At 40.0% G+C, this 26946-nt stretch overlaps 1 protein-coding gene across 1 annotated transcript; it reads right to left on the reverse strand.

Moving 5' to 3' along the window:
• Positions 1-1681: 1681 nt before the first annotated feature.
• rrp1 (ribosomal RNA processing 1) lies at positions 1682-26727 on the reverse strand. Its single transcript, XM_035603566.2, has 16 exons — positions 26519-26727; positions 25938-26020; positions 23492-23549; positions 23299-23384; positions 20893-20954; positions 20680-20803; positions 15848-15912; positions 14845-15050; positions 11592-11683; positions 9824-9921; positions 8515-8534; positions 8113-8256; positions 4756-6122; positions 4497-4667; positions 2668-2734; positions 1682-2158 (listed from the first exon to the last, which is right to left on the reverse strand). The coding sequence occupies exons 1-16, from the start codon at positions 26643-26645 to the stop codon at positions 1941-1943; spliced, it is 2988 nt and encodes a 995-aa protein (XP_035459459.2). The 5' UTR covers positions 26646-26727; the 3' UTR covers positions 1682-1940.
• Positions 26728-26946: the final 219 nt, after the last annotated feature.

Raw genomic sequence — 26946 nt, forward strand, 5'->3', positions numbered from 1 at the left:
TCAGGTTAGTGGACAACCGACTCTACCTCTTCACCACAGCCACCCTTATGCATGCAGATTTGCGATGGAAAATTTGAAAAATCGGATTAGACTGCAAAAAGGGCTGATCGTCAATCCATTCCAACTTTTAACATTTAAATGCACAACATATTCAGTAATTCAACAATCTGAAAAGCCACTACTTCACTGGATTTGGACATGAACAGAACTGACTGACTGATGTCTGTGCCAAGAGCATGAACTTTGTCATTTTGACTGAATATCAAGAAAAATGTTATTCATGATGTGGGTAGACAAAACGGGGCTGCAGAGGTGTCTAAAGACACCTCAATCATCAAACAGTCTTTGAGTAATTACATCCTATATGACAAGGCAGGCAGCTCATTCTTGGATGTCATTGTGGCAGTCTTTTTACAGAAGCGTTCAGTGAAGGAGAGAGATGGTCGACCAAACAAATGAAGCCCGTTCTGTGCTACATTTAGGTTGTTACTCCTACATAACTTTGTGATTTGTGGGAATATCACTTGAGATGGCATCTCCACATGGTTCAATTCTGGAGCCAATAGGTCAAAGATCAAGGGTCAGCAAAAATATGATATCTCTGCAAATATAGACCATGGAGATCAGAAAAATTATTTCCCGTCCTATTACATCATATAAAAACTGATATCAAGTCACCAAAATCAGAAAATTACATCATAGTTCAAAGAATGCAGTGAAATGCAATGCAGGTATCTCAGGTATTTCCTATAGACACAACCTGAGGTAAGTATAGATCGAGAAATAATTTATGCTCATGTTTGAAAAAAAACATCATTATGACATACCTATGGAGTCACCATTATTTTGTAACCAGTAAGATAACAGACACGACAGCTTATTGAGAATAATTTGTCATATCGCATAAATTACATAATAAATGGCATTATTACAATATGAAAAGCATTGGGGGGCACTGAATACCCTGCGCATGCTTTATATACCCCAGTGATACCGATAGTTGTCAGCAGGCAGGCTTAACACCGTTCCTTTGCTTTTGTGTTGACAAGAACCCCCCCCATACACACAACCGATCAGCCCCAAAAACGAATCACCCTCCCCCTCTAATATTGACACCAATTTTGTTAAAAATCTGTACATGCATTTTAAAGTTATTTTGTGTGCGCAAGCACTAGAAAACAATATCCTGCAGTGTAAAAAAGTTAGCATTGACTGATTGGGATACATTTTTCAAATCTTGTTCCAAAAGTCTTTTCTTTGAAGAGCACATTGAACTGAACTTGTGTCAAATTTAAAGTCAATCAGACTTACAGTGAGGGGCGTTCTTTCCAGATCTCCCCATTTTTGATATTTTATTACAGTGCCACCATTAGGTCAATTGATCTAATATTTCAAACCATTTGCCATTACTGGGCTCAGTTTAATTTTTGTAGCTCAATCCAACTCAAGGCAATTGTAGTCACAATAATAACCCTAATATATTCAAGCAAAAACAATAGGGTTCTAACACTGAAGGAGTAGAACTTCTTGTTTGAATAATTTTGTCATCCTTTAAGTTAAAAAATACCACACACTATCATTATTTCCTTTAACTATCAAAGATTTGTCTATATTTTTCATTAAAATGTCCAGAATTTTTCACAGGTATGTAGTACATCCACGGCTTCTCTTCATGTTAATATATTTTTAGCAAAATATGATTTATTGATATTCAAGACATACTGCGTATCAAATTTAATCACACAAACGGAACATTTGATAATATTGAAAAAGCTGAAATGAGCAACTTTATTCAAAAATCAAGTCACTCAAAGTGGTGATCTGCAAAACTGATATCAGCTAAACACAAAAATACTTACTCACCAGAATAATTTGTCTAATCAGTCAATTATTAAAATTATAGTATAACATCTGTATCTAGAGTCCGTCAGTGTGTGAAGTTAGAAGAAGTCTGCTGCCGAAGGTCGTCGTTTAGGTGTGCTCTTTTGACTATTCAAACTCATCTTCCTCTTGGCATTGGTGGTCGCTTCAATTGGGGTGGAGCCTGGAGTAGGAGGAGACTTTAAGACCCCAAACTTGGGTTTCTGCTTTGGGTCAAAGGGGACTCGTGAAGACCCATCAGGACTCACCAGCAGGCTGCGATCAGTCTTCCTAAACTCTGCACAAATACATGGATGAGTTATAGGTAAAAGCAATACTGTTACACACGTTGTTAGGAAGTTTAATTAGTCTATAAAAGGGTCTGCCACTATCAATTTGGAGTTATTAATCTCCAAGAATCACAGCAAACATCTGTAACACAGTTCAGTCTTGACCTTAGACACAGCAAATGAGAAAATATCCTGCACATGGTGGACTTTTGAAATAAAGTGAAATAAAAATGGAAATTTGAACATCTACAATTTCATCTACAATAGCGTAAATGTTTATGCTTTATAAGAGCTCTTAGGACTTATTGCCTGTTAGACTTTTTGAAGAATTTTGAAGATACAATGGCAACTGGGCATCGCAATCTGCCAATGAAGATCATGTTATACAGTCCTTACAAGAGAACATCACTTATTGTTTTTAAAGGCTGCTTTTACACCTGTACATTAGTTCTGTTGGTGCAGGTGAACACAGATATATTTGTAAGCCAACTTCAATGAATTATTATTAACATCTTACCAGCTGTTTTATTATTCTTGAGACCGAAGGTCACCTTCTTGGATTCTGATTTGGGAGTTTGACACTTCTGTGGAATAAAAACAACAGAAGGTTTTAGCTTATTGTATGACATTAATCCAATAACATTATTACCACCAGCGAACGGCAGAGCTGCACAATAAAGCAGTACTTTTGATTTATTCTAGGAGATACGAACATTTCATTTCTGAAAAAGAGAATTAATAGGTAAAACTATTTTTTTTCTCCATTGAACCTGTCCTGGAGGACAGGGGCATGCCAGGGGCAGGAAAGGAACCTCCTGCTTCTCCCGGGGCCATAAATCTGATGGCCCACTGGATGTCCCAATGTTTGTTACAGCGTTTTTTTGGCATTATATTTGTGTGTCATCCCTCAGCGAACAACTTGAGATACGGAGCACAGGAAAATATATTTTGCAAGCACAAAATTACAATAGATACATAAATGATCTCCAGGAGCCCACTGGTGTGCATGTTTCTGACCAAACTATCAGAAACGGACACCATGAGGGTGGAATGAGGGCCTGACGTCCTCTGGTGGGACCTGTGCTCACAACCCAGCACTGTGCAGCTCGATTGGCATTCACGTGAGAATTGACCCCGTTCTCTTCACAGATGAGAGCTGTTCACACTGTCCACATGACAGGCGTGAGAGAGTCTGGAGACGCTGTGGTGAACATTATACTGCCTATAACATCATCAAGCATGACTGGTTTGGTGGTGGGTCAGTGATTGTCTGGGGGGGCATATCCTTGGAGGGTCGCTCAGACCTCCATGTCATAGTCAACAATACCCTGACTGCTGTTAGGGACCAGGATTAAATCCTCAGGGCAATTGTCAGACCTGACACTAGTTCAGTGGGCCATGGGATCCCTCCTGGTGCAGGACAATGCTTTTGGTTTCCATTGACGTTATTACATCCTTTTGCTTAATTATTATTAATTAAGAGGAGATTGTGCTCCGTCTTATCTATGGTTGAGAATAGAAAACCCCGGTATTAAATGGGCCCCGGGCCTTTAAATTTAATAAGAGAGACCGTAGTATCAATAAGCTCCGACATTATCGGTGATGCTAGCAGTATTAAAGAGATTAATGCAATAGTCTATGATGGATTTTCGCTATTCTCAATCCTGAGGAGAAATCCACGTCTCTCTCTGCGTGTCGAAGCCTGCGCCGTTAAGGGGCGTGACCAACTCTCACTGCCCGACACACGCAGCACAGACAGAGACACTCAGACCTTCTCCGTCTGGCAATGGCGCAGAGAGTGAACCGGTCGAATGTCTGGTTGTGCTTTATCAAAATCAATTGAGACAACGCTCATTGCCATAAGTGTAACAAATATTTTGCAAGTAAAGGCGGTAACACGAGCAATCTGTCGAAACATTTCATGAAAGTGTAAGTACATCTAAGCCCAAAGCCCCTACACAGCTGCAGCTAGTGAGAGGATGACTGAGGAGAGTGTGAATGAGTGCCACCTCCCTCTGACCCGGTTCATAGTGAAAGGCCTGCAACCCGTAGAGTAGTAGAGTCCGAGGGCTTTGTGTTAATTTTGTCCTTATTCAATTTATTAAGTTTTAGTTGTATAGCGCCAAATCCTAACATACATTATTTCAAAGCACTTTACATAGTAAGGTTGAAACCTCACAATGAGCTTTGACAGGCTTTATGTTAGTCCCGTCACTCAACATCATCTATTTTATATTAGTTATTTGTTTAAAATAGTGCTGTTCAGTGTTCAATAATTTTTTTCGTTTCAAAAGGGAACAAGAACCTACCTTTTGATGCTGAGTTGTAGTTGTTCAACATTTTTACCTTTTTGCTTGACACCGGGGTGCTGGGGATTCCCTTTGTCTTGCAGAAGAGTGGCATTGGGGCCACCGTGTTGCTCTGAAAGGTGATGAAGTCAGACGGCAACAACAAGGCAGTCTTCCCCTTCTTTTGTGACTTTTTCACGCTCAGAGGTGTGGATGGCTCTTCAAAATCCTGTGGTGGGAAATAATTTCATAAGACTCTTATGTCTATGTGTAAGCATATAGTCAGGCACAACAATTTAACATCACCAAATACTCACATTTCCACGTTTTGTCTTCTCGGCAAAAGTTTCCTCTTCTCCAAGGCCGTTGATCGATGCAGCCTCCTGTGCAGTCGTCTCCAGCTCATCAGCCTCAAATTCAAACACCACTGGTATCTTCCTCTTCTTCTTTTTGGTCAGTTTGCTGTAGGAGGAAACCACCTCAATTTCATCCAGTGGGAGCTCTGTATCCTGCAGGGTTTCATCTACTACTTGTTCCTCTTTCACTGAAGTCTTAGTTTCTTTACGATTCCTTTTACTTTTGTTCTTCAGTGGTGTTTCAATGCTGTCATCTGCAACAGGTGAAGCTACAAAGCTGTGTTCCAGTTTCTGCGTTCCCCTTTTCTTTGTCTTCTTTTTAACTGGCACTGCAGTGGTATTTTGTAATGCTTCAGATGTGATCTCAGTATTGGCGTGTTCTCCCTCTATCTCAACATGGGCATCAGCCTTGAGGCCCTTTTTGTTATTATTCTTTTTGACAGGAATTATAGCTCCAGTTGGCTTTTTGAGTTTGGTGATTGTGTCACCTTCTGAAGATTCCTCAAAGCTTACTGATGTGCCATCCTCTTCTGAACTCACACTATAAACCTGTGATACCCCCTTGATCCCCTCAGGTTTGCTTGCAGCCTTCATGACCTTCCTGCTCTTCTTAGCAGGGACTGTAGCATCAGTTTTCGGTGTTGTCATTGTGGTTTCTTCTGATGTCTCACAACTTACTGAAGTGATCTCTGCCTCTGCACTGACCTGTGACTGAGTCTTCATTCCATCTGATTGTACCTCAGCTTTCAACCAATTCTTTTTCTTTTTCTTTCCGGAGACTGGAGAATCTGCTTCAGGGGAAATTTCTGATTCTGTTGTGGGAGAAGTCTGCTGTTCCTCTCCCACCACTACCCCAGGTTTGGGTTTGGAAGTGTCCCTCTTTTTCTTCTTGTTTGTAAAGGCTTCAGATTGGTCCTTATTGTCAGTGGTGCAGGGCTTTGGTTGCCTGTCTTCTTCTGTTACTGTAACTGAGGGCTGTTTCTTTACTTCAGAGAGGAACAGAGTTTCTGACTGGCCCTTTGCAGTAGCTGGTGCTGTGACTTTAGCAGTGAACTCCGCTTCCTTTTCTAAACTTTCTGCTCGTGAATATTGTGGACTTCCTTCAGGTTTTTTAATTGGAATTTGAGCTTGAGTAAGAGTCTGTCCCTGTGTGGACTTCTCAGAACTTTCCTCACTGAATGCACTTCTAACCTGTTCCGCTTTCTTCTTATTCTTTTTCCTTTTCTTCTTTTTTTCCCTGTCATTACCAGTTTGGTCTACTTCTACACTGTCATCTTTTACCATGTCCTTGTTTTGCTTGTCGAGTGTGGATGCCTCCCTTTTCTTCCCTGAAGTGGCAAAAAAAAACATAGATCCATTACTCCACTCGTCAAAGCTACATTTGTCATCCATTCAATATTTGTTAAAGGACAGCTTTGTGTATATAATATTAGTTCAGTGTAAAAAGGTAAGAATCCATCAACTGCTTCTTCCATAAATTACATATGCAGGCTTTGGCTATTCTTAATCTCAGATATTGTGACAGAATCTAATTAAGCCACATTTAAGCAAAATGCTGTGACATACAGTCCACATGAAGTACAATTTTGCACATTGTGACAGAATAAAAAAGCCGGGACATCCTGGAGTAAAATGTGCTTAGTCACAATGGTTTTTAAATATCAAAATTAGCCTGGTTCCAGATGTCTGAATCGCTACCCACATCTCGTAGATTCTTTCAGTGATTCAGCAAGGTCTGGTGGTGTTTGGTGCTCATTGACTGCCGTTTCCACAGTTGAACAGCGAGCGCTTTGTAGATGATTAAGAATGGGGAGTCCATACCCTGACTGTATGGACACTAGGGTTGTCAAAAGTATTGATACTTCAATACTTTTTCGATATCAAGTGTTAAAAATGATACAATCTCTGCCAATTTCTTTTTCAATAGTATCTATAGTACCGAAGCTGATCACCAACCAGATTTTCAAGTTACCAAAGGCTGGTTAAAGATAAAAGATGGAAGAAATTCAACTGATCCTCAACCGGCTGTGGCTTTGACTGACCCTATCACGTGACAGGAGGCTGAAGCACAAGCAGCAAGTATTTCCACAAGAAGCCTTTAGTATACATCATGTTGTAGGGTAACTAAGCTGGCAAAACTCTTGTCTCAGGTTCCGACACAGAGAAGAACACCAATCATAGACTGTATAGGCACCTGCAGCTGAGAGGTGACCGATCCATTTTACCAGTCTGCATGGCAGCTAGCAGCCAACGCTCAGTCTCGGAGTGTAAGATTGGCCCCTGCTGTTGTGGTCCAGCCAAAAATTTACAATTTTTCTCAGAAAGCAGAATTCTTGCCAGGAATAGTGGCCCACTATAGCAATGAGGTCTGCAAATAACAGCTATTTTGATAATCAATTATTCTGTTGGTTATTACATAAATTCATTGATTATCAATCAGATAAATAAACAAGCTACATTTCATCCTTTCCAGCCGTTCATTAAAAATAAAACTTTTACTCGTCTTCTCGTACATTGCTCTTTCAAAAACATTGCAAATTAAAACAAAGCAAATGTATATGCTAAAGTTTCCGTTCTGAAGAGGATTCACTTTAGACAGTCTCTGAATAATGTCATGAAATATTCCAACAACTCCAGTGTCTCTCCTTTTCAGATAAGCATTATCAAGAATTAGATTGATATATTGATACATGTTATAAATAGCTCAAACAAAATGTTTTAGTCATCACAATGAAAGTTGACATTACTTTGTTGATATCTGTAATCAGTGAACTCTGTATGGGTCGCCCTTTAATTTTGGGATGAAGCCGGTCAGTTTGGTGAGGCAGTGAGTAATGTAATGCCATTTTTTCTATGCTCATCTATTAGCTTTCCAACCAAATTCAACAGGATACTGGACTTTTTAACAAATATGCTCAAGTACAACCTTTTGGCCCATTTGTTTACCTTTATTGTCTTTTAGATATTTTACTTCATACCCAACACTTTTGGTTTGATTCACCAACATTCAATTCAATTTTATCTGCATAGCATAAATCACAACATACATCGTCTCGAGGCACTTTACATAGTAAGGTCGGGACCTCACAATATTACAGAGAAAACCCAACAGTTCCACAATTAGCAAGCACTTGGAGACTGTGGAAGAGAAAAAACTCCCTTTAAAAGGGAAGAAATCTCTAGCAGAACCTAATTCACATCAGGCGTCCATGCAGAGACATCAGTGATATACCATTCTCAAGAATATGTTCACATGCCAAATTGTATTATACGTTTTTAAACTTTTGGCAAGTTGGACAATCTGCATATGCAATTTACCTTTTTTTTTCTTCACTGCTGGGGTCCCCTCCTCATCCTCGTCCATAGGAAAGCCTCCTCTCTTCATCCTTTTCCTGCTGCCGAACATTTCATCATCCTCATCTGTGGAGACCTCCTCTGGATACTCATCTTGAGGAAAGACGCCTGAGGAGAGAGATTCCAAAGTGAGACAAGGTCAAAGTTTAGAAACAATTATTCAGTTTTAATAGATACATTTTTTATTTTTCTCTTTACAGAGTTCACTTTTTTCTAACTTCTTCACACCTTTCTTTATAAACAGGATAAATCTTTGTATCCAAGACATAAAAATTACATCTTGATTCCATGTCTCCTGTCACCTAAGTATATTTCAAAAAAATTAATAAGAAATGCTGTGATTTTTAGGTAATCTCCAGCTCTTACCTTCGCCAAGGTCCCGCAGTCTGAGAGTAAACACATGTTGAAATGAGAGAGAATAAAATAATGTATTAGTCTGGATTTAAGCCATCATAAATAGAAGTAGTACAAATATCACAGGAGGGCAGGATTTAACCCATGAAAAAATCTGTCACTATTTTAGGCTGTGTTATTTGGACGAAGGGTTCATCACTGGAAGGGAGCAGCACTTCAGTCTTACACATCACTGTTCTTACCAATTGCTAATTGGTTGGTGTACAGCAGCTCAAAAGGGTAGCAAACACTTGTCATGTGCTGTGATTATTCCGCTTTGATACCTCAGACTCTTTCCAGCTGCACTTAAATTAAAAATTAGTAATGTAATAGCACCATTATGAGATAATTGGTTGCGATTGGATCTGCAAGTTTTCTGCCGGAGGAAATCACTTCTCAATGAAGGGGATCCAGACAGTCTGGCAGAGCAAATTAAATAAGCTCCCAGAATTCATCTCGGTCCCAGGCTAGTTATACACAGTGTTTGAATGCAGCTCCGCTAATCAGCTGTTAGCACCGCCGTTGATTCAAAATGTATCAATACTGAACGTAACGTGTCTAAATTCAAAACAACACACGCCAAGTCTCAGGCTGATAAGATGAACGGTTGTCGAGATAAGACTGATGGACACATTTCTTGAATAATTAGCAAGATTAGTAAGAAGCAGTGGAGAGTAGCCTCTATGCTGCCCGTAAATATAAAATGGAAATTAAAGGAAAAATCATAACACAGACAGAATTATGATCTTAAAATATGAGGAAAAATTATCTGATACATTGCAATGTATCAGAAAATAATCTGTTCATAATTTTATACAAATTGCTACTTTTATTCATAATTCCTGCAGGTACCAAGTTGACTATTTACGTTCATTTTACAGTTAATTGTTCTGTATTGTTATTATTTTTATGTTAAGAATTATGTTTTGAAAAAGCTACTTTTTCCCCTTTATTTGTTAGTGGGGGTCAGTGTCCATGCAACACAGGTATTAATGATATTAATGGTGGTGATTATCATTCATATACATACAACCTATGTGTTTATGATTAAATTCTTTGCTACGTCACACAATTGTTTACAACAGCATAAAGTCCTTCATAGATCTAGCCTCCTCAAGTGCGATCAAAGTTCACCAGATCAATGGTTTTAACTTTAAAATGTACAGAATTTCCCCCCCTAGAGGGTCAGACATCCAACCCCCATTGTCTTTCAAAATCTTATGGGAAACACTGATTATATAGCCTAATGAACACAGAGTATAGTGTGAAAGCCTCTACTCACACTTTGATGATTTTGTAGAGTCTCTGTCTGTTGTGGCTCGGTGTGCTGCTCCGGCTGGCTAACACAAACAGCTTGTCTGCTAGGGCCGCATAGTCAAACTACAAAACACACAGTTCATCACCATTCCATCACATATATGCACCATCTGAGTAAAGATGATAAGCAAGAAACATTTCAAGATTTTCCAGAACAGAAAGAAACTCTTTTCTAATCACAGTCCATTCATTTTATATTCATTTAGTTTATCGTTTGGCAGAGACTTGCAGTGTGAATGTGGTCTATATGATGAAAACTTTCCCTAGAACGCACAAAACTGAACTCACATTAGCTTGTAATGCTTGTCTATAATACTAATGTTATTCCAGGTTTGGTTTTCTGTAGGGCTGTCAAAATTAACACGTTAACGCGGGATGATTAATATGTGGAATTAATGCATTCATTTTTTTAACGCATGCGCTGAATGACCCGCCCCATATAGGCAGGCGTCAGCATGCTGTCTGCTCTTCCCCTCCCCAAAGCAAAAAATTGCACTCCAGACTCCGGGACGCATAGTACACTAAGCTAGCTTTTTGCAATATGGCTAGTAATGCCATTAAAACAATGATATTTCGCATCTGTCTCATCTTTCTCAGTGGGATTATTTCAGACATTTCTACTCATTTACCTAGACGGAAACACAGAGCAACACGCAAAACACACGCACGCACGCACGCACGCACGCTACAAACTATCCGCGCAGTGTTTAGGTACCATTCAACTGATTTAAACTGGGAAAAACAAATAACGGCAGCGATTGGTGCTTTATAGCTGCGGATTCCTGCTTTGTATGATAAAACAAAAGCCCAAACAGAACCAACTGTCCAAAGCACCCGCTGTTGATCTGACCGCAGACCGGTCCACATCAAGGCTACACAAAGCTACAACGCTAACCGAACAGTCCCTTACACTGTAACGTTGTTACTTGTGAGAGGGAATCTTACACTGCAGGTGACAATGGCACATCAAGCAGAGCTGTGATGTGTAGCTACAGAAAATGTGGACATTCTCATATTTCTTCTGAAAAATCTTAAAAATTTAGTAAAAAACAGTACAAAGTGAGTTCTATTTAAAAACAGATGTTTGTACTTTTCTTTTGTTTGTTCATGTTCATAACTACTACAATACTACACATCAAAAAATAAGAGTAAAAAAACAAATGTTAAAGGTATATATCCACCTTCTGTCATTTATCTCTCCGTTCCTACAACGATATACAGAGAAAATTTGAATTTTTTCGGGCATATTTACAAATGGTGATTAATCATAATTAGTCCACAGCTACCCTGTGTTTAATTTGATTAAAAATTGTAATTGTTTGACAGCCCTATTTTTTTGACAACATGGACTGTGGAGAAGCATTGCTGTTCAACAGCAACCTTAGAGATGAAACATTTTGTTTTAAAACTATGTCTTGAGGCAGCTGCAGCAATGTGTTACTGACAAAACCCAGAAAAGGCATCAAACTGCTCACTTGTCCAACCAGGCATGACTGAATGCTACCAGACCAATGCAACCCTGGAGGATGAGACAGTCTAAAAACCTGCACAAATGTTCAACATTATTAAGTATATGTGGTCTGTAGTTAGTGGGATATGATCATGCATAACCATCAGCATGGATCTTTCCATTTGACTTATGGAAGGATTCCAAGCTGCATCATCCCAAAAGGACAAAAAAGTAAAAATAGGAATAGGAAAGCTGGGTTCTGAAAAGAAGAGGTTGGTTTCACCTGAAGGACTGGTCCGATGTCACCATCACATGGCAGCTCTATGTCGTCCTCTTCGGAGTGAAGCTCATCCTCATCTTCATTAGATTTGTTACCTGTATAAATAAAAAGGTATCAGCAAGACAGACTTCCTTTATTTTTTTCTTATACAATTTGTTACTTTGTGAACACAAATTAGTACCGAACTAAGAATTACTAACTTCATAATAACTGTTCATATTATTAGGGTTGAAGGCCCTACTGTTTTCATAAGGATTTTTTATTATATGTTATTTTTAGGACCCAAGAACTGGAGGTGCGGTGCCCCCGGTTATTCCAGTGGAGGGCGCCTGCACCACTTCAAAAAAGTATCTTGGTGACATGGCCTATACCCTTCCTAAAGAGGAAGTTGGCAATTTTGAATTGACTTTGCAAATGTAGGCTCAAAACAGGCTTCACTGACCGTGTGGAGCCGGAAAAATGCCTGACGGGAGAAGGCAGCCATCAAATGAACTCAACTCAAAACACATTAAAATTCAGAGCATCGTCAAACGGCCAGTATCCAGCAACGAGGCCGCAGCTGCAGTACACCCCAACGCTTAGGACGTTTCCTAAATCATGAAATGACCCGTAAGTATTTCATCGGCAGTCATGATAAGAGCTGTTCTGATTCTCTAAATGCATAGGAAAGGAGCTTGAATGTTTCCTTTCCGTCTCCTTTAGCAAAGGGTACACTGGACTTTCCAATAGACGCCCCCACAATTCATTGGGGCAGCAATATTTAACGCAAACGCCATGCACGAACGTAAGCCAAAAATCCGAAGTACAAGAAGAAGAGTATGAATATGAGCCAGAAGGACACAAGTCATCATGTAAGTTACCATTGCCTATGAAGCATTTAAATCTGATGTCACACAGTGGCAATACACACTGAAAAATGCTGGATGGAGCCGCTGTGTTTTTTGTAGTCCATATGCCATTGCATAATGGTGTACTATAGTCTAAGTAGAGTCGGATTCCCTGAACAGCGCTGTCGGCTTTTCCTAAGTCCTATGAATCCTCCTTTACACCTTTCCTTGACCTCATGACATTTTCCACTGAGGTCAAGGAATAACCGATAAGAAAAGACAATAGGAAGGACAATCTGAATCCACCCTAATTTATGTAATTTTACACATTTCATACTTTAATAAATTCCTACAGATTTCACATGATAACTTTCCCACCCTCCACACATTAACATGTCAATATTAACCCAAGGTCATAGTGCCAGTCAGCCATTTTGTTTCAAAGTCAAATTTGTTATTTTATATGTTTCATACTTTAACGAACTCGTCCTACAGATTTCACATGAGCAACTACTAATGTGTCATCTTAAGAACTACTGGAGAAGTTGCTTAAAGTTTGAGTGTGTCAGAGGCCCTTGTTACGAAAATGTGGCAAATTTCAATCCATAATTAGAAAAAGGAAGTTGCTCGTTATCTAAGGTACATGGTTCGATCTGACCGAAAATTCTCAGGCATGATAACTGTCCCGCCATCGAAACATTTACATGTCATTATTGACCGACGGTCATAGCACCACCGTAGAACAGTGTCCTACACTTTTAAGTCCTCTGCCTTGCAGGTTGACCCAATCCACGTCAAATTTGGTCAGCTAAGTTGTGAGATATTGATGATGTTCGATTATGAAACTTTTGACTATGTTTTAAACGCTGTTGGCATGGCGATAGATTGTTCGCCATCAAATACAAATGTGTTTGAGGGACTTGGGATGGTTTGTGTCTCATGAAACCTGGCAAACATGTTAAGAGTGGCAAATCCTGATATCTGAAATGGCTCTTTGGTCTAATTAAGTCAAAATGGCTCGATAAGGCCCCCTACAACATTTCAAAGTCAAGGCCCTCAGCTTTAAATTTGATGTAGATGGACAAAATTTGGTAGGCACTTGTATCATCTCAGGACCTACAAAAAAGCCTCCAGCAGTCATTGGTTGCGTTCAAATTGTCCTTCCCATCTACTATTCCTATCTACTTTTCCTTGACCTAAGTTGAAAACTTAATGAGGCCAAGGAAATTTGTTAAGGAGGACTCATAGGACTTAGGAAACGCCGACATCGCTGCTCAGAGAATCTGACTCGATTTTCACTATATTATAATTGAGTGTTTTACCACCGTGTGACATCAGATGTAAATGATTCATATGCAACGCTCAATTACATGATGATGTACATCCGTTCTGGGTCATATTCATACTCTTCTTCTTCTGTTTCAGATTGAATCATTACATTTGTGCATGGTGTGGTCACGTTAAATATCGCTGCTACAATGAATTGTGGCGCCATATATCTCCTTTCCTTTCACATAGGAAAGTCCAGTGTACTCTATGCTAAAGGAGACAGGAAAGGAAGCATTGAAGCTCCTTTCCTATACATTTAGATAATTCGAACAGCTCTTATCACGGCTGCTGATCAAATACTTCCGGGTCACTTTGGGAAACTTCCTAAGCCAATTCGATAATTCGACCGTACTTATTACCTCCAACCATCAGGAAGTCGGCCATTATATATTTTGTGTGAAAGTTTGGCATTTTTATGGCTAATTGAAGGGGTCGTACTTTAACAAACTCCTCCCAGGTGGTTAATCAGATTCAACTCAAACTTCGGCAAAGTATAGAAAATACCTTATGATGAAACAATACTCAAGGTTTTATTGTAAGTCTAAGGGTGTGGCTGTGGCGACCCATGATTTGCGATGAAACAGGAAGTTGTTTTTAAGGGGTTTGGGATGTTTGAAACCACATGAAACTTGGCACAAGCATTACAAACAATGAGTAGTTTAATCCGATAAGGCTCGTGGGCTTGGTAATTGCAAAATGGCTTCAAAGTGCCCCCTGGAAATTTTCAAAAATCAAGCCGTTTCTACATGTAAGAAATTTCAAGTGCACATGTATCATCTCCAGTCTTTTAGGAAATTGTCTTGGTGCCATGACCTAAACGCAAAAAGAATTGGGCAATTTTGAATTGAGTATGAAAATGAAGGCCCAAAACAGGCTTCACTGATTTCCATTTCTTGTCAATGTGTAGAGCAGGAAAAGCCTGGCGAGGGAAGGCAGTCATCACTGAGCCCAACTCCAAAATAATTCATAATCTTTTACTTTCCATAACCATTAAGAGAATCTGTATCTGAAATTATCTATTGTGTATAGTGAGAGTGATTATCCTCTAAAAAACTCAGATAGAGTCCTGGTTATCATTTTACTCCATTTTTTAGATTTACCGTTGATCCGCTTCCCTGCCCATTTCTTGCTGGGTAATTTGCTAATTTTCTCTTTTATTTGGTCTTCGTCGTCCTCTTCAGAGGCCTGTCCCGAGTCCAAGTCCTCATCTGCATTCACCTCCTTCATCAGTTCTTCAATGGCAAAGGGAGCCTGGTCAATAACAGTGCTGAAGATGCTGTTGCAGATGGCTCTGAAAAGAGTCCGACTGGTGAGACAGACATCAAAAGACGACAACAGAATGAGTGGATGAAGTAGTCAGGCACGCTATTAGCAACAGTATAAAAAATCAGGACACTAAATCACAAACATTTAATCACAAAGACAAGCTGCATCAGGTCAGTGCATTTGTGCAGATGAGATCTGGAAGAACAGTGAGTCAACAATGTGTACCCGTGGGATAAAAAAATCCGTTATATAAAGATTTTAATTATAAACACGTGTCTATGGTGTGTTGCATACTGTGTACGGTTTCTTCTCTGGCCAATCAGAAACTGCAGACTTGCAATGGAAATCCATAAGTGTTTTGGAAAATTAAGAAATGTGTCAGGTTTCAGTAAGTTTGTGTTTCAACCATCCCAAACACTCCACCTGCTTGAACATCAAATACACACAAACACAAAAAATTCAAAATCTACAAAAAATCTGAACTTGGGGAACAGAAATGTTCTACATGAAAGTTAAGCTGCAACCCTTTATTGATTATTTTGATGATCAAAAAAAAATGTTTTATTAATCGTGAACATTTCTGGTTTCCTCAATCATCTATGACAGTAAACTAAACATCTTTGGAGTGTGTAGCAAACAAAACATCATCTTTGGGCTTAGGAAACACGACCAACATTATTAACCATTTGATGGACCAAACAACTAATCCATTAATGGAGAAAATAATCGACAGATTAATTGATTATGAAAATAAATTTGGCGCCATACAATTAAAATTTAATTGAAGTGACTGCATTACAATAAAATAAACAGAAGTTAAAGGTGATATGGACTTACTCTTTGGTTTTTGCTGCAGTTTTGCAGAATGGCTCAATGAACACCAAGTTCTGATTAGCAGTGAGCTGTGAGAAGAAAAGACCACATCAGGATAATTTTAGAACAAATAGGCATTGCTCCAAAAAAAAAAAATCAAGGTAACAAATAATAATTCAAGTTGGAAATCTTAACTGATGTACATTGTATGATTTGTTGAGAACAAAATGACAACAACGGTCAATGGAAACCAAAATCTTTAACCCCTTGAAGACTGGATTCAATATCACACCGAAAATCAGAGTGAAAAAATTTAAATTCAGAGCCTGATCCAGCTTGCTTGAATTTTATCAGAGCAACTCATTATGTGACTCTGTAGTGTGTATGGCCCACTTTGTGCCTGTATGCACTCCTGACAACATCTGGGCATGCTCCTGATGAGTTTGCGGATGGTTTCCTTGGGGGATCTACTCCCAGACCTGGATCAAGGCATCAGTGAGCTCCTGGGAAGTCTGTGGCGGTACTTGGCGGTGTCAGTGCACCGATACATAACATCCTATACATGCTCAGTTCCCCTGATTTAGGTCAGGGGAAGAGAGGACCAGTCAATGGCATCAATGCCTTCATCATCCAAGAACTGCCAACACACTCTGGCATCGTCCGCCACCAGGAGGAACCTAGGGCCCACTGCACTGTAAGGTCTGACAATCTCTCTGAGGATTTCATCTTGGTACTTAACAGCAGTCAGGGTACTGTTGGCTATGACATTGAGGTCTGTGTGACCATCCGAGTATGTGACTCCCAAGACAATCAATGACCAACCGGTCATGCTGGATGATGTTACAGGCAGCATAACGTTCGCCAGTGTCTCAAGACTCGTTCACGCCTGTCACATGTGTACAGTGTGAACCGAACATGGGCAATTCTGGTTTTCTCGCAAATGCCAAACGAGTCACAATATCTACTTTTTGTCAGACGATATATATAAGGCCAGAATAATTGCGATAAACAATATTATTGTCATTTTTTGCAACTGAGTCATGTGAGCTTTTATTAGGCCTATTGGTAGTTGCGTGTGAATCACTGCACTCTTCTCCTACACGATTTGCATCGCTGCCAGTTTCCTCCAGGATTTGTTTTTCAGCAGAAGGGTCAGTCAATAAAAGCAGCAATAGCGGCAAAATGTGATAATAAAGTGTATTCAGTGCACAAGATCTTACTGCATGTTAAAGAGCTTTACTAGAGGTGCTTGAGCTGGCTAAGCAGTGTCTTTAAATACATACAGGAGTTAATAAACAATGACCTCATCCTTTCCCTTTTCAATATAACTAATTCGTTAACCCTGCTCCCGACAACCGGCATGTCACTCATGCTTATTAGTTCGCTATAGTTTGTCTGAACAGTCAGAAACATAGCAGGTTGAAAGGTAAACATCAGAGCATCTTTCTGCAGCTCAGCAGATGACGATGCAATGGTAGATCGAGCCGTTTCTCAATGTGCGATCTTCTCTGTACTTGCGTTCTCATGTTCTCGTGAAACGTCATCAGTCTCGGCCAAAGTACTGTTCACATACAAAGAACGCATCGAGCCAAGAACTGTCCACATGCCTGGATGTTGTTCTCGCCGCACCCCCTTTACCGAGGATGCATCAGAGGAGACTTGTGTGTTCTTGGGAGAGCCAAGTATCCTAGAATGCATTTTGCGACAACAAACGGCAGCAACAGGAAGTAGAAAAGTCTCAGCCTTAAGTTAAAACTTTTGAAATAAATCTGTTGTTGTGTCCCGAAATGTACTTTAAAGATGTTTTGATTCGATAATATAGTCGTTTTGACTTTATATTTATGGTCGATTTATCAAATTAGGGCCTTTTAAAACTTTTAAAATTTGCTCCGACGTTTTTCGGAGTTGTTAAGCGGCCTCGTCGACCATCCAGATGACTGGGCGGGCAGAGCTGTCGGTGCCCACCGAGAGCACCCTCACCTCGGTAAGTCCCCCGCTGGCTCTGTCGCAGTTCAACATGAGCTATTTTTCCGTTTTGGGTAAATAAAACAATCAATCGCTGGTCTCAGAGCTTATAGGTATTTCGGAAGAGACTTGTGTTCTTGGGAGACCGAAGTATCCCAGAATGCATTTTGCGATAACCAACGGCAGAAAAAAACGAGAAAATCCTCAGCCGTAAGTTAAAACTTTTGAAATAAATCTGTTGTTGTGTCCCGGAATGAGGAAAAATGTGTATAAGGAAAGTGACCTGAAATGACTTCTGCTTGACATTATATGTAAAATAGAAAAAAAGAAATCAATTTGACATTTCAGGGGGGCTCCCGTTTGGGGGGGTGGGGCGCCCTCCCAATTTAATGTTAGGGGAAACTCTGGACATGTTTTGACAAGCAGGAAAAGGCATTTCTGATTGGAGTTCAATCCATTGAAATAATGGTTTGGAAACAGAAAAAAGTTGTAGCTTGAATCTCATAGCAAGTGTTGTGCATGAGCACAGTGGGTTTATGAGACTAATGTATGTCATCTCAGAAGCCTGAGTGAACGCATGGTCTTCTGAGACAAAGAAGGTGAACAAAGAAAGGAGCACCAAGAGCCTTGGACCCCCGCAGCAACCCGCATCTCCCACCTGGGGCCGTGATTTGGACACAGCCCAACTCGCATCCCTCATTGGTAGAGACCTGCACGGCACCGCGAGAGGTCCCATGACGTCACAAACTCTATAATAGAACGCAACGCCAACCGCCCATCGCAACGCTTTGATCAGGTGGGTTCCTCTGTCATACAAAGGAGGCAACCACTTCTAAAATTAGACTTCGTCCACCACGACGATTGGAAACCACTAGAAGTGGCCGTGCACGCAGATGATCTAGGCCGGACGAACCAAAATCTTTTTCATCATCATTTTTTTTCTTCCTCCCTGTGTGCGTTGGAAATGCACACAGCACCGGTACCGAGACAAGAGCCGTCAAGACGGAACACTGTCGATTGATCCCTGCAGAAGGAAAAACCTGAACCCACAGGCTTTCAACCAAGTCGACCGACGTCCATCCGAACCAGGAGGACCGCGCACCGCCCTAGCCGCTAGGAAGCGCCATGGCTCCCACCTTGCGCATCGCCGCATCCGAGGACGGACTGTACAAGCTTGATCCCCCACAAAGGAGTAGAGTCAGATGTTTTAAGGTAGCCGCCGTTTAATTTGATGTCTCACTCCCCATTTTTCTCTGGCGCCACGTGACTTCCCAGGTCACGTCCGCCATCGCGCGCGTGCACTGGACGGACATGCACGTGTGTTATTTTCATGCACATTGTGACAGAGTCAGTGATCTGATTCACACCTTCAGCTCACTCCATATGCTCATATCTACCAGATATGAACATTTTGAGTGAACACCCCTTAATTCTTGAGACTGAATTGACTATTTGGTTATTGGTCCCGGTTCCCGGGTGGTGCCCCGTTGCTATTAACATTGATTGGTAAGCTCTATTGACTTTTAATAATTCATAATTATCTTTGATAATCATTAATTATTGCTGATAACCAAATTAGCCCAAACCGATGCACAACACTAACTTCATAGAGAAGAGAATACCTGGTTTAGCAGAGAGCAGTGCTGGAATGTAACAAAGTATATTAACTCAACTGGAGAACTTAAGTGGAATACAATTTAGAGGTACTTGTACTTGAGTATTCCCATGGCAATTTCTGCTACTTTATACTTCCACTCACTATTTTTCAGAGAGAAATATTGTACATTTAACTCCACATTTATTTCACTGCTCTAGTTACGTTTCAGATCAATTTTTAAATGTAAACTCATAGTTTACGTTATATATACACATTATAATATGTAGATGTATCATGTGTTGAAATTAGCTTCCCCATATATACAAAAAATATAGTCCGATACATCAATATCGGTAATTTTGTACTTTGTAATATCGGCGTCTTACACAAAAATCCAATATCGGTTGGGCTCTAATATATAATTATTGAAAAATGGGTAATGATTCCTCAAGTCCCCTATGACTCAGGAATGTAATCGAGGTTCGATATTTAACAGTTTAACTTTAAACTTTAAATAACTATTAATAGAAGAAAAACAAATACAACCAAATATGTAGAGCTTGGGTTAAGAGAATAAACTAATTCAATGTAAAACAAATGCAAATCTGTTGAGCATTGTTTATTCTTCAAGTTTTCATATTGTCAAACGTTAATACCGATATGTTTGTGAAAGGCTCTGGCTGTGATGCAATTATGGCCTCTTAAATGATCATCTTTAAAAAGCCTTCCCATGCATTGATTATGCTACAAAATCAACATTGATTTTCAGATCTTATTACATTGAGGAGCTGCACTAAGTGCATTTACTCACTCGTCTGCGAAAAATAAACACTTTTGTGTGTTATAATGGAGGCAAACTGAGTAGAACCAATGCATTTTTTGTTTGTTTTTTTCCAGTCATTGAAATGTGCTGCTCTAATTGGAGCAGAGCAACCTTACTTGTTCGATCAATCACCACCTAATCCTGTTACTTCAACTGTCATGATCAACTCAGTAATATATAATAAGTGCATCACTCAATAAATATTTGGCTTTAATGGGATTCTTATATTTCATAAAGGTGGAATAATTTTGTCTGATGTTAGCAATGGTGCAAGTGAGGCATTAATCCTCTGTTGTAGTAAGTTGAAACTTGAATATAACTTCTGATTTACTGTTTACCATGGACGAAAGTTAATAGCTAACCATAGCAGCACTGAACCTGCTTCAAATCATATCAAACAAATGTCAACCGTGTTAGTACATCAATAATCCAAGAGCCACCAATGTCTTGAAAAGAGTGGTGGTGCTGTACCTCTGCGGAACCCACAGCTGCCAGTTCTGTCATGTAGAGGTCTAGAATGTGGAACTGCAGCCCACTGGGTGCTCCGCTGCCACCCTGGAGGAGCTGAGCTGTCAGCAGCTCTAGAAACCTTGCACTGAAAAGACAAAGTTAACAGTTGTATCAACAAGATATGAAACAAACCACAATCAAATGAGCTTTATAAGGGAAATATGAATATATTACCTGCTCTCCCAGTTTTTCCTCTTCAGCATCTCAAAAGTTTGTCTGAACATAAAGCGAACCAGCTGGGAAAGACAAAGCAAATAAACATGATATGGGTCTTTGTGCAGTGCTGGGATTTAAGACTAACCCCTAACCCTTCCTGTTGAATATTTGTATTCAAATGAAATGCAAGTGTATGCGCTTGCGTGACGTCCAGAGTTCAATCCAAGTTGTCCGCAGCAATTGTAAGTCGCTTTGGACAAAAGTGTCTGCTAAATGAATGTAGTGTAATGTACGTTATGCGTTTACCCCACAACCCTGAAACAACTATGCCCCAATCCAGTTCACATAACCCAAAAATTAAGACAACTAAAGACAAGTCCGCTCCAGGTATAATGCGGCTCCCTCAAAAGCAAACTAAAAAAGAAATCACAAAAGAAATAGCAGCGGCTTTAATCGCAGTTCAGTTTATTTACAAATTGGCTCATTAGAGCAGGTCATCAACTAACCAGAAGGTTGAATCCCAGTTCCAGCCTCCAGTCCGAGTGAAAAATTGTCCTTGCGCAAGACATGCATGATGTGTAATAGAAAAAGCGCTGTATCTAGAAGTGCTGTATGAATGTGTGAGAATGGGTGAATGTGCAATTTTTACGAAAAACTTGGAGGGTATGATCTAGGACCACACCTGAGGCCACACCTACAATGGTGTACTGATTACTCAAAATGGGCGTGGCCTATAGCACCTCCTACACTAACTTAAAACAAATTTGAATGTCCAGGGTACATTAACAATGCCACATACACCTCACATACCAAAAATTACACGTGGACCACTAGGTGGCGCTATAATCAAGGTAGACGCATTTTGGACTATAACTCCCACATTACACGCACATTTAAAAACCTTACATCCCCGCATTTCTTCAATGTAGCTAAATCAAATGACGTAGGCCACTTCCCACAAAAAGAAAATTGCACAGGGTTATGCCCGATCTGCCTAACACTAGGTATATCCCAATTTCGCTCGGTTAAAAAATGCGCACATTAAGAACAAACAAACTTTTTGCAGCTAGAGACCAAACATGAACTTTAGCATATCTAGGCTAAACTAAATGATATCAACGTGAAACTTGACATTCTTATTTTCCGTGTGACTGTGAGGCTCTGGACCAAAGTTGGCATAGATCGGCCATAAGGGGGCACTACAATGAAAAAAAGCTTTTGGGCCTATAAATCCCAAACAGTACATCGCACTTTATAAAACTTATATCCAGGTGTTCCCTCAATGGAGTTGAATGTCCTCCGATAGGAAAAACAAATTTTTACATCACTTTTTTTTGCTGCAAAATCGCAATTTATCAAAAACCTACTTTTTCAAACTTCTCCTACGCCATGCGTCCCCCCTCTAGGGAGAGCTACAAATTCGTATTTATTTAATGAAGGGCTCATTAAATTTTTACGAAAATTCGGAGGGTATGATCTAGGGCCATTCCTGAGGCCACACCTACAATGGTGTACTGATTGGTGTGAATGGGCGTGGCCTTTTGCACCCGATAATTGTTTTTTTTGGATTCATCTCTTATACTAACTTGAATGACTTCAAATGACCAGGGTACATTTACAATGAGTCATACACCTCACAAACCAAAAATTACAAATTAGGACCACTAGGTGGCGCTATGATTAAGGTACACACGTTTACGACCATAACTCCCACATTACACATCGCACATTTAAACACCTTACGTCCATGCATTCCTTGAATCAAGCTGAATCACATGACATAGGCCACGCCCATTTCCACTAAATATTTATTTCGCACAATCGCGACATGTACAGAACCTTCTTTTTCGAACTCCTACGGTTTTCGTCCGATCTGTTTGAGACTAGGTCTATTGCATCTTCAGATGGCCCTGACAAAAGATTTAGTTAAGGAATTTCGCTCAGTTGTAAAATGCGCAACTTACAAACAAACAAGCTTTTGTAGGTAAACTCGTTTGTCCCAGTCAGGATCCTGTAGATCAGCAGGTTTTGATCTCTAAACTTGAACATTCAGCATTAGTTACCATGGTAATTTAAGAAGTGAACCAGCTTCGTAAGTGAACCAGCTTCGTAGCCAGGGTTAAACCTGAAGTTACCTCCATAACTGCAAATCCTGCTTCTTAGTACAGGCCTCAAGTGTTAGGAATAACTAATGCACCTGTGAAAATGCGTTGGAAAGGTGTGGAATTAAAAAAAATAGGTTCTAGTCCGTTAATTTTGATCCTCACTATCTTAACCAGTCAATCTCAGGAGAGTGTTTTGCAGAATCACAGCGTAAAACCAGTGGAGTCATTTTTTAGTGTCAACAATTCTCAAGTTAATTTCTTTCAAGCAGATTGTCTGGTTGTCATACATAAGGATTCACTTTCTTTACATCACACTCACCTGGAAGAACTTGTCCATCCGCAACCTGTCGATACCAGTCCACTCTCTTTTGAACGTCTGCAGGAAGCTCTCCAGGTATAGAAGCTCTGCAGGAAACAGCACATCATCATGAAATGTTCAGATCTTTTCTCATGGGCCATGACCTGATTTTACTTGCTCTTATTAAATTATGAATTTACATGTGGTAACTTACGTCCATCAATGTCTTGGAAGCTGTGGATCAGGGTGGAGATCTGGTTTGAAAGCTCCTCCTAACACAGAAAAGTGGAGAGTACATCTACATAAATATCAAACCAGGAGGGACAGAATGGGGGTGGTTGACTGGACACAATCATAATCCAAATTTAATAATGACAGGCACAGAATCAAGTGTCTCCAATTTGGACTTGCAGGTTTTCGTTGCCCATCAAGATCAAGTCACAAGAGGACAATGGCAAATCTGCAATCTTTTAGTGGACATTTGTTTTTACAATAACACTAAGCACCATCATGTTCACTAGAAGCTGGACACTGGAAGATGTGGAACCACAAATATGCTCTGGTTCGACATCCTAAAAGGTGAACATTGCAAATTTTCAGTGTTATATTTTATTCTTATGAATATTTAAAAGTTTCAGAACGTTGGAAATCTGAATGGCTGATGTTGCCTTTCCATTAATCTGACATCTAGCCAAACTTGTGCTGTGTTTAATATGGTACAGTATAAATTACTCTACATATAAATTACAGTATAAATGACGCTGCTTATTATTCCAATCTGCGAATGACATGGACGAGCTGGTGGTTTTGATAGCTGAATGGTTGAAATCAGTGGATGCTGATTAACACTAATAATAATAATAATAATAATAATAATAATAATAATAACAACAATAATAACTAGGGATGCACCGATTTATCGGCCATACATTGCAGGGCTCCAGAATAAACTTTTTTTACTAGGGGCGCTGTAGTCCCTTAATGAAAATTTTAGGGGCACAAGCAGAAAATGTAGGGGCACACCATAAAGGGATAGTTCAGTGATTTTGAAGTTGGGTTGTATGAGTTACTTATGCATAGTTAATATGTTACCTTATGGAGATGGTGATCAGCGATGTCATTTAACGGAGTTTGGAGGGGAAGTGGAAGTAGCGGAAGTCTGAGTCCCACTGTTGCAGAGGGGACCATCGAAAAACGTATTTTTCGGCACAGTTTAAAACGTTACCGTAAAAATATTACTAATATTAATATTAAAAATTACTTCAAAATCACTGAACTATCCCGTTAAAATCGGCCTGCAACGCAATTATCCACATTTTCGCCAATTTTAACTTTATTACTGATTTACTGCTTTGGTTATGATTATGAATAGACAACTTACATGAATTACAATGTGCGGTTTTATTCAGTTCACAATTTAATTGAATTGAATGAGGAAAAAGGGTCAATGGTTATTTTGCCATTGTTGAGAGAGACGTTAGCAGGGTTTAATGGCCAAGTCATTTTCCTAATCTACTTTTTTAGAGGCCACTTTTTTTCCACCATGCGGTCGCTTCCCATAGGTTTTCATGTAAAAGGTGGATATTGTGTACACACCTTTGACCCTTAATGCTGCTTAATAAGTGAAATTATTTTATTAAGCACCACCCAACACATCGCTGTTGTTCTGTAACTCCTCCACGAGCGCACTGTCATCAGGTCCGTCAAGCCCTCGGAACAGGCCGGTGAGGTGCGACGCTTGGAGTGGAGGGGAGGAGAGGGGCGACACTGAGACGTCTGGTCTAGACGGGCCGTGCCCTTCCGGTTAAACAGCACCAGGACCAGTCTCTGGACCCTGATCTCATGCGTGGCCTCTCTGGAACCTAATTGCCGAAAATCGTAGCGACTGCATAGACGCGAAGACACCCCGATGAGTCTAGTTGACGTAACCCCTGCAGTCGACTTAAGCACTCTTCCCCCTTTCGCTCCCTCATTGTTTTTTGAAGAAAGAAAAGAGTATGCATGTCTGCAGGTCGCGCGCGCGAGTAGTGCAAAAAAATTACTGGCACTGTCTCAAAAAATGGCTGCAAAAAGCAACCATTTGGTCGCATTCTGGAGCATTGCATTGGTATCAGGGTTTAGGGAACTATCTGACTGTCTGTACATATTGAGTTGTGTTATTTTATTTATCTGATGGGCTTCATGATAGTCCCATCACTCAACACACAACATGATGTACTTAATAGTAGTTATTTGTTCAAACTGGTGCTATTCAGTGATCAACAATGTGTACAGTACGAGAAAAACAAAACATTTTAGTCAATTCTTTTGAAAATGTAATTTTTCACAGTAATAAATGTGTATGTTTTATAAATTTCTATGATTGAATTTGTGCTCATTCAAAGATAGTGTGATGAAAGGTTGAAAGACTTTAAACCAGTTCAGTTATTTTTATAATGAGGATTAATTTGTTTCACTCGCAAAAGGGGCAATGAATAAACAAAAACAAAAATAAACAAACATAACGAAAAACATCGGTATCGGACAAATTATTATTGTAAACATTGGTATCACAGCCCTAATAATGACACATTTGAATATTGACGTGCATGTCCGAAAGGGGCTCTTAATATCTGTATGTGTGCGTCTGTGAGCTAAGCAACAACACAAGAAACACATACCTGCAGCAGGGGTTTGTCCTGCATCCACAGGCAGTAGAAAAGACCCTTCCACAGCTTGAGTAGCTCATCACCTGTGAAACCACCTGCAAAAGGATAAGACTTTGACTGTAACACACCGGAGTCCAGGTACGTGCAAGTTAACTGTATATACAAACGGCTGACTGCACCGATTATGGATACCTTGTGTTTCAAGACAGTAGACATGATCTTCAGTCACTTTATGTCGCAACAAGTGCAAGTAGCAGGCTCAGTGATGCGGTTATCATTGTTACATTACAGCTAACTGGTGGCCAGCCGTAACTTGAACTACCGACAAATAAATAAATAAGCGTTTCACGTAAAGCTGACACGTGCACTGACACGTGCACTCCCACGCTACCAATTGTTTTAACAAAACCAGTTAATTACTGTCGTCGTCTTAACATAACCAGTTACCTCTCAATCGTCCGGTTTAACAGTTAATGTATTCTCGCTACATCCATGTTAAAACCAGAGCTAATGTTAGATTAGTGTTTCCTCTGTATTTGAGCTGTAGTTAGCAAGTTAGAGCCAACTGACATAACACGCACAGGCTAACTTACCTGTCGCTTTCTGTGAGCGGACATTGATATATTTCCTCAGTTTCTTTATAGCCTTGGTCCGGATGGGCTTCTCGTTGGATGCTAATTTCTGTGCGAACTGGACCTCCGGCTCCTGAACCGTCGCCATGTTCACGTCGCTTCACGTGGGGAACACTTCTCTCTCCTTCACTACTTTGCTCACACGTTTCGGCGCACGGCGCGGCCTGATGATGTCACAAGGGTTCTTTCTTCTTCGTTTTTTGTAATATTGGGCGGGTTGCAGTACCAACTGTTAGGTGCATACCACCACCCACTGTACCGTTGTATGTAGAACAGGATCTACTTCATAATCAATATCCTAAGGGAAGATAAAACACCAATAGCCTATTCTACTAAGCGATCCAGAATTTGATTAAAAAAATTCTATAACACCTCTCTGTAATTACCAC

The sequence above is a fragment of the Scophthalmus maximus genome, chromosome 14 (assembly GCF_022379125.1).
Source record: "Scophthalmus maximus strain ysfricsl-2021 chromosome 14, ASM2237912v1, whole genome shotgun sequence".
Taxonomy (NCBI): domain Eukaryota; kingdom Metazoa; phylum Chordata; class Actinopteri; order Pleuronectiformes; family Scophthalmidae; genus Scophthalmus; species Scophthalmus maximus.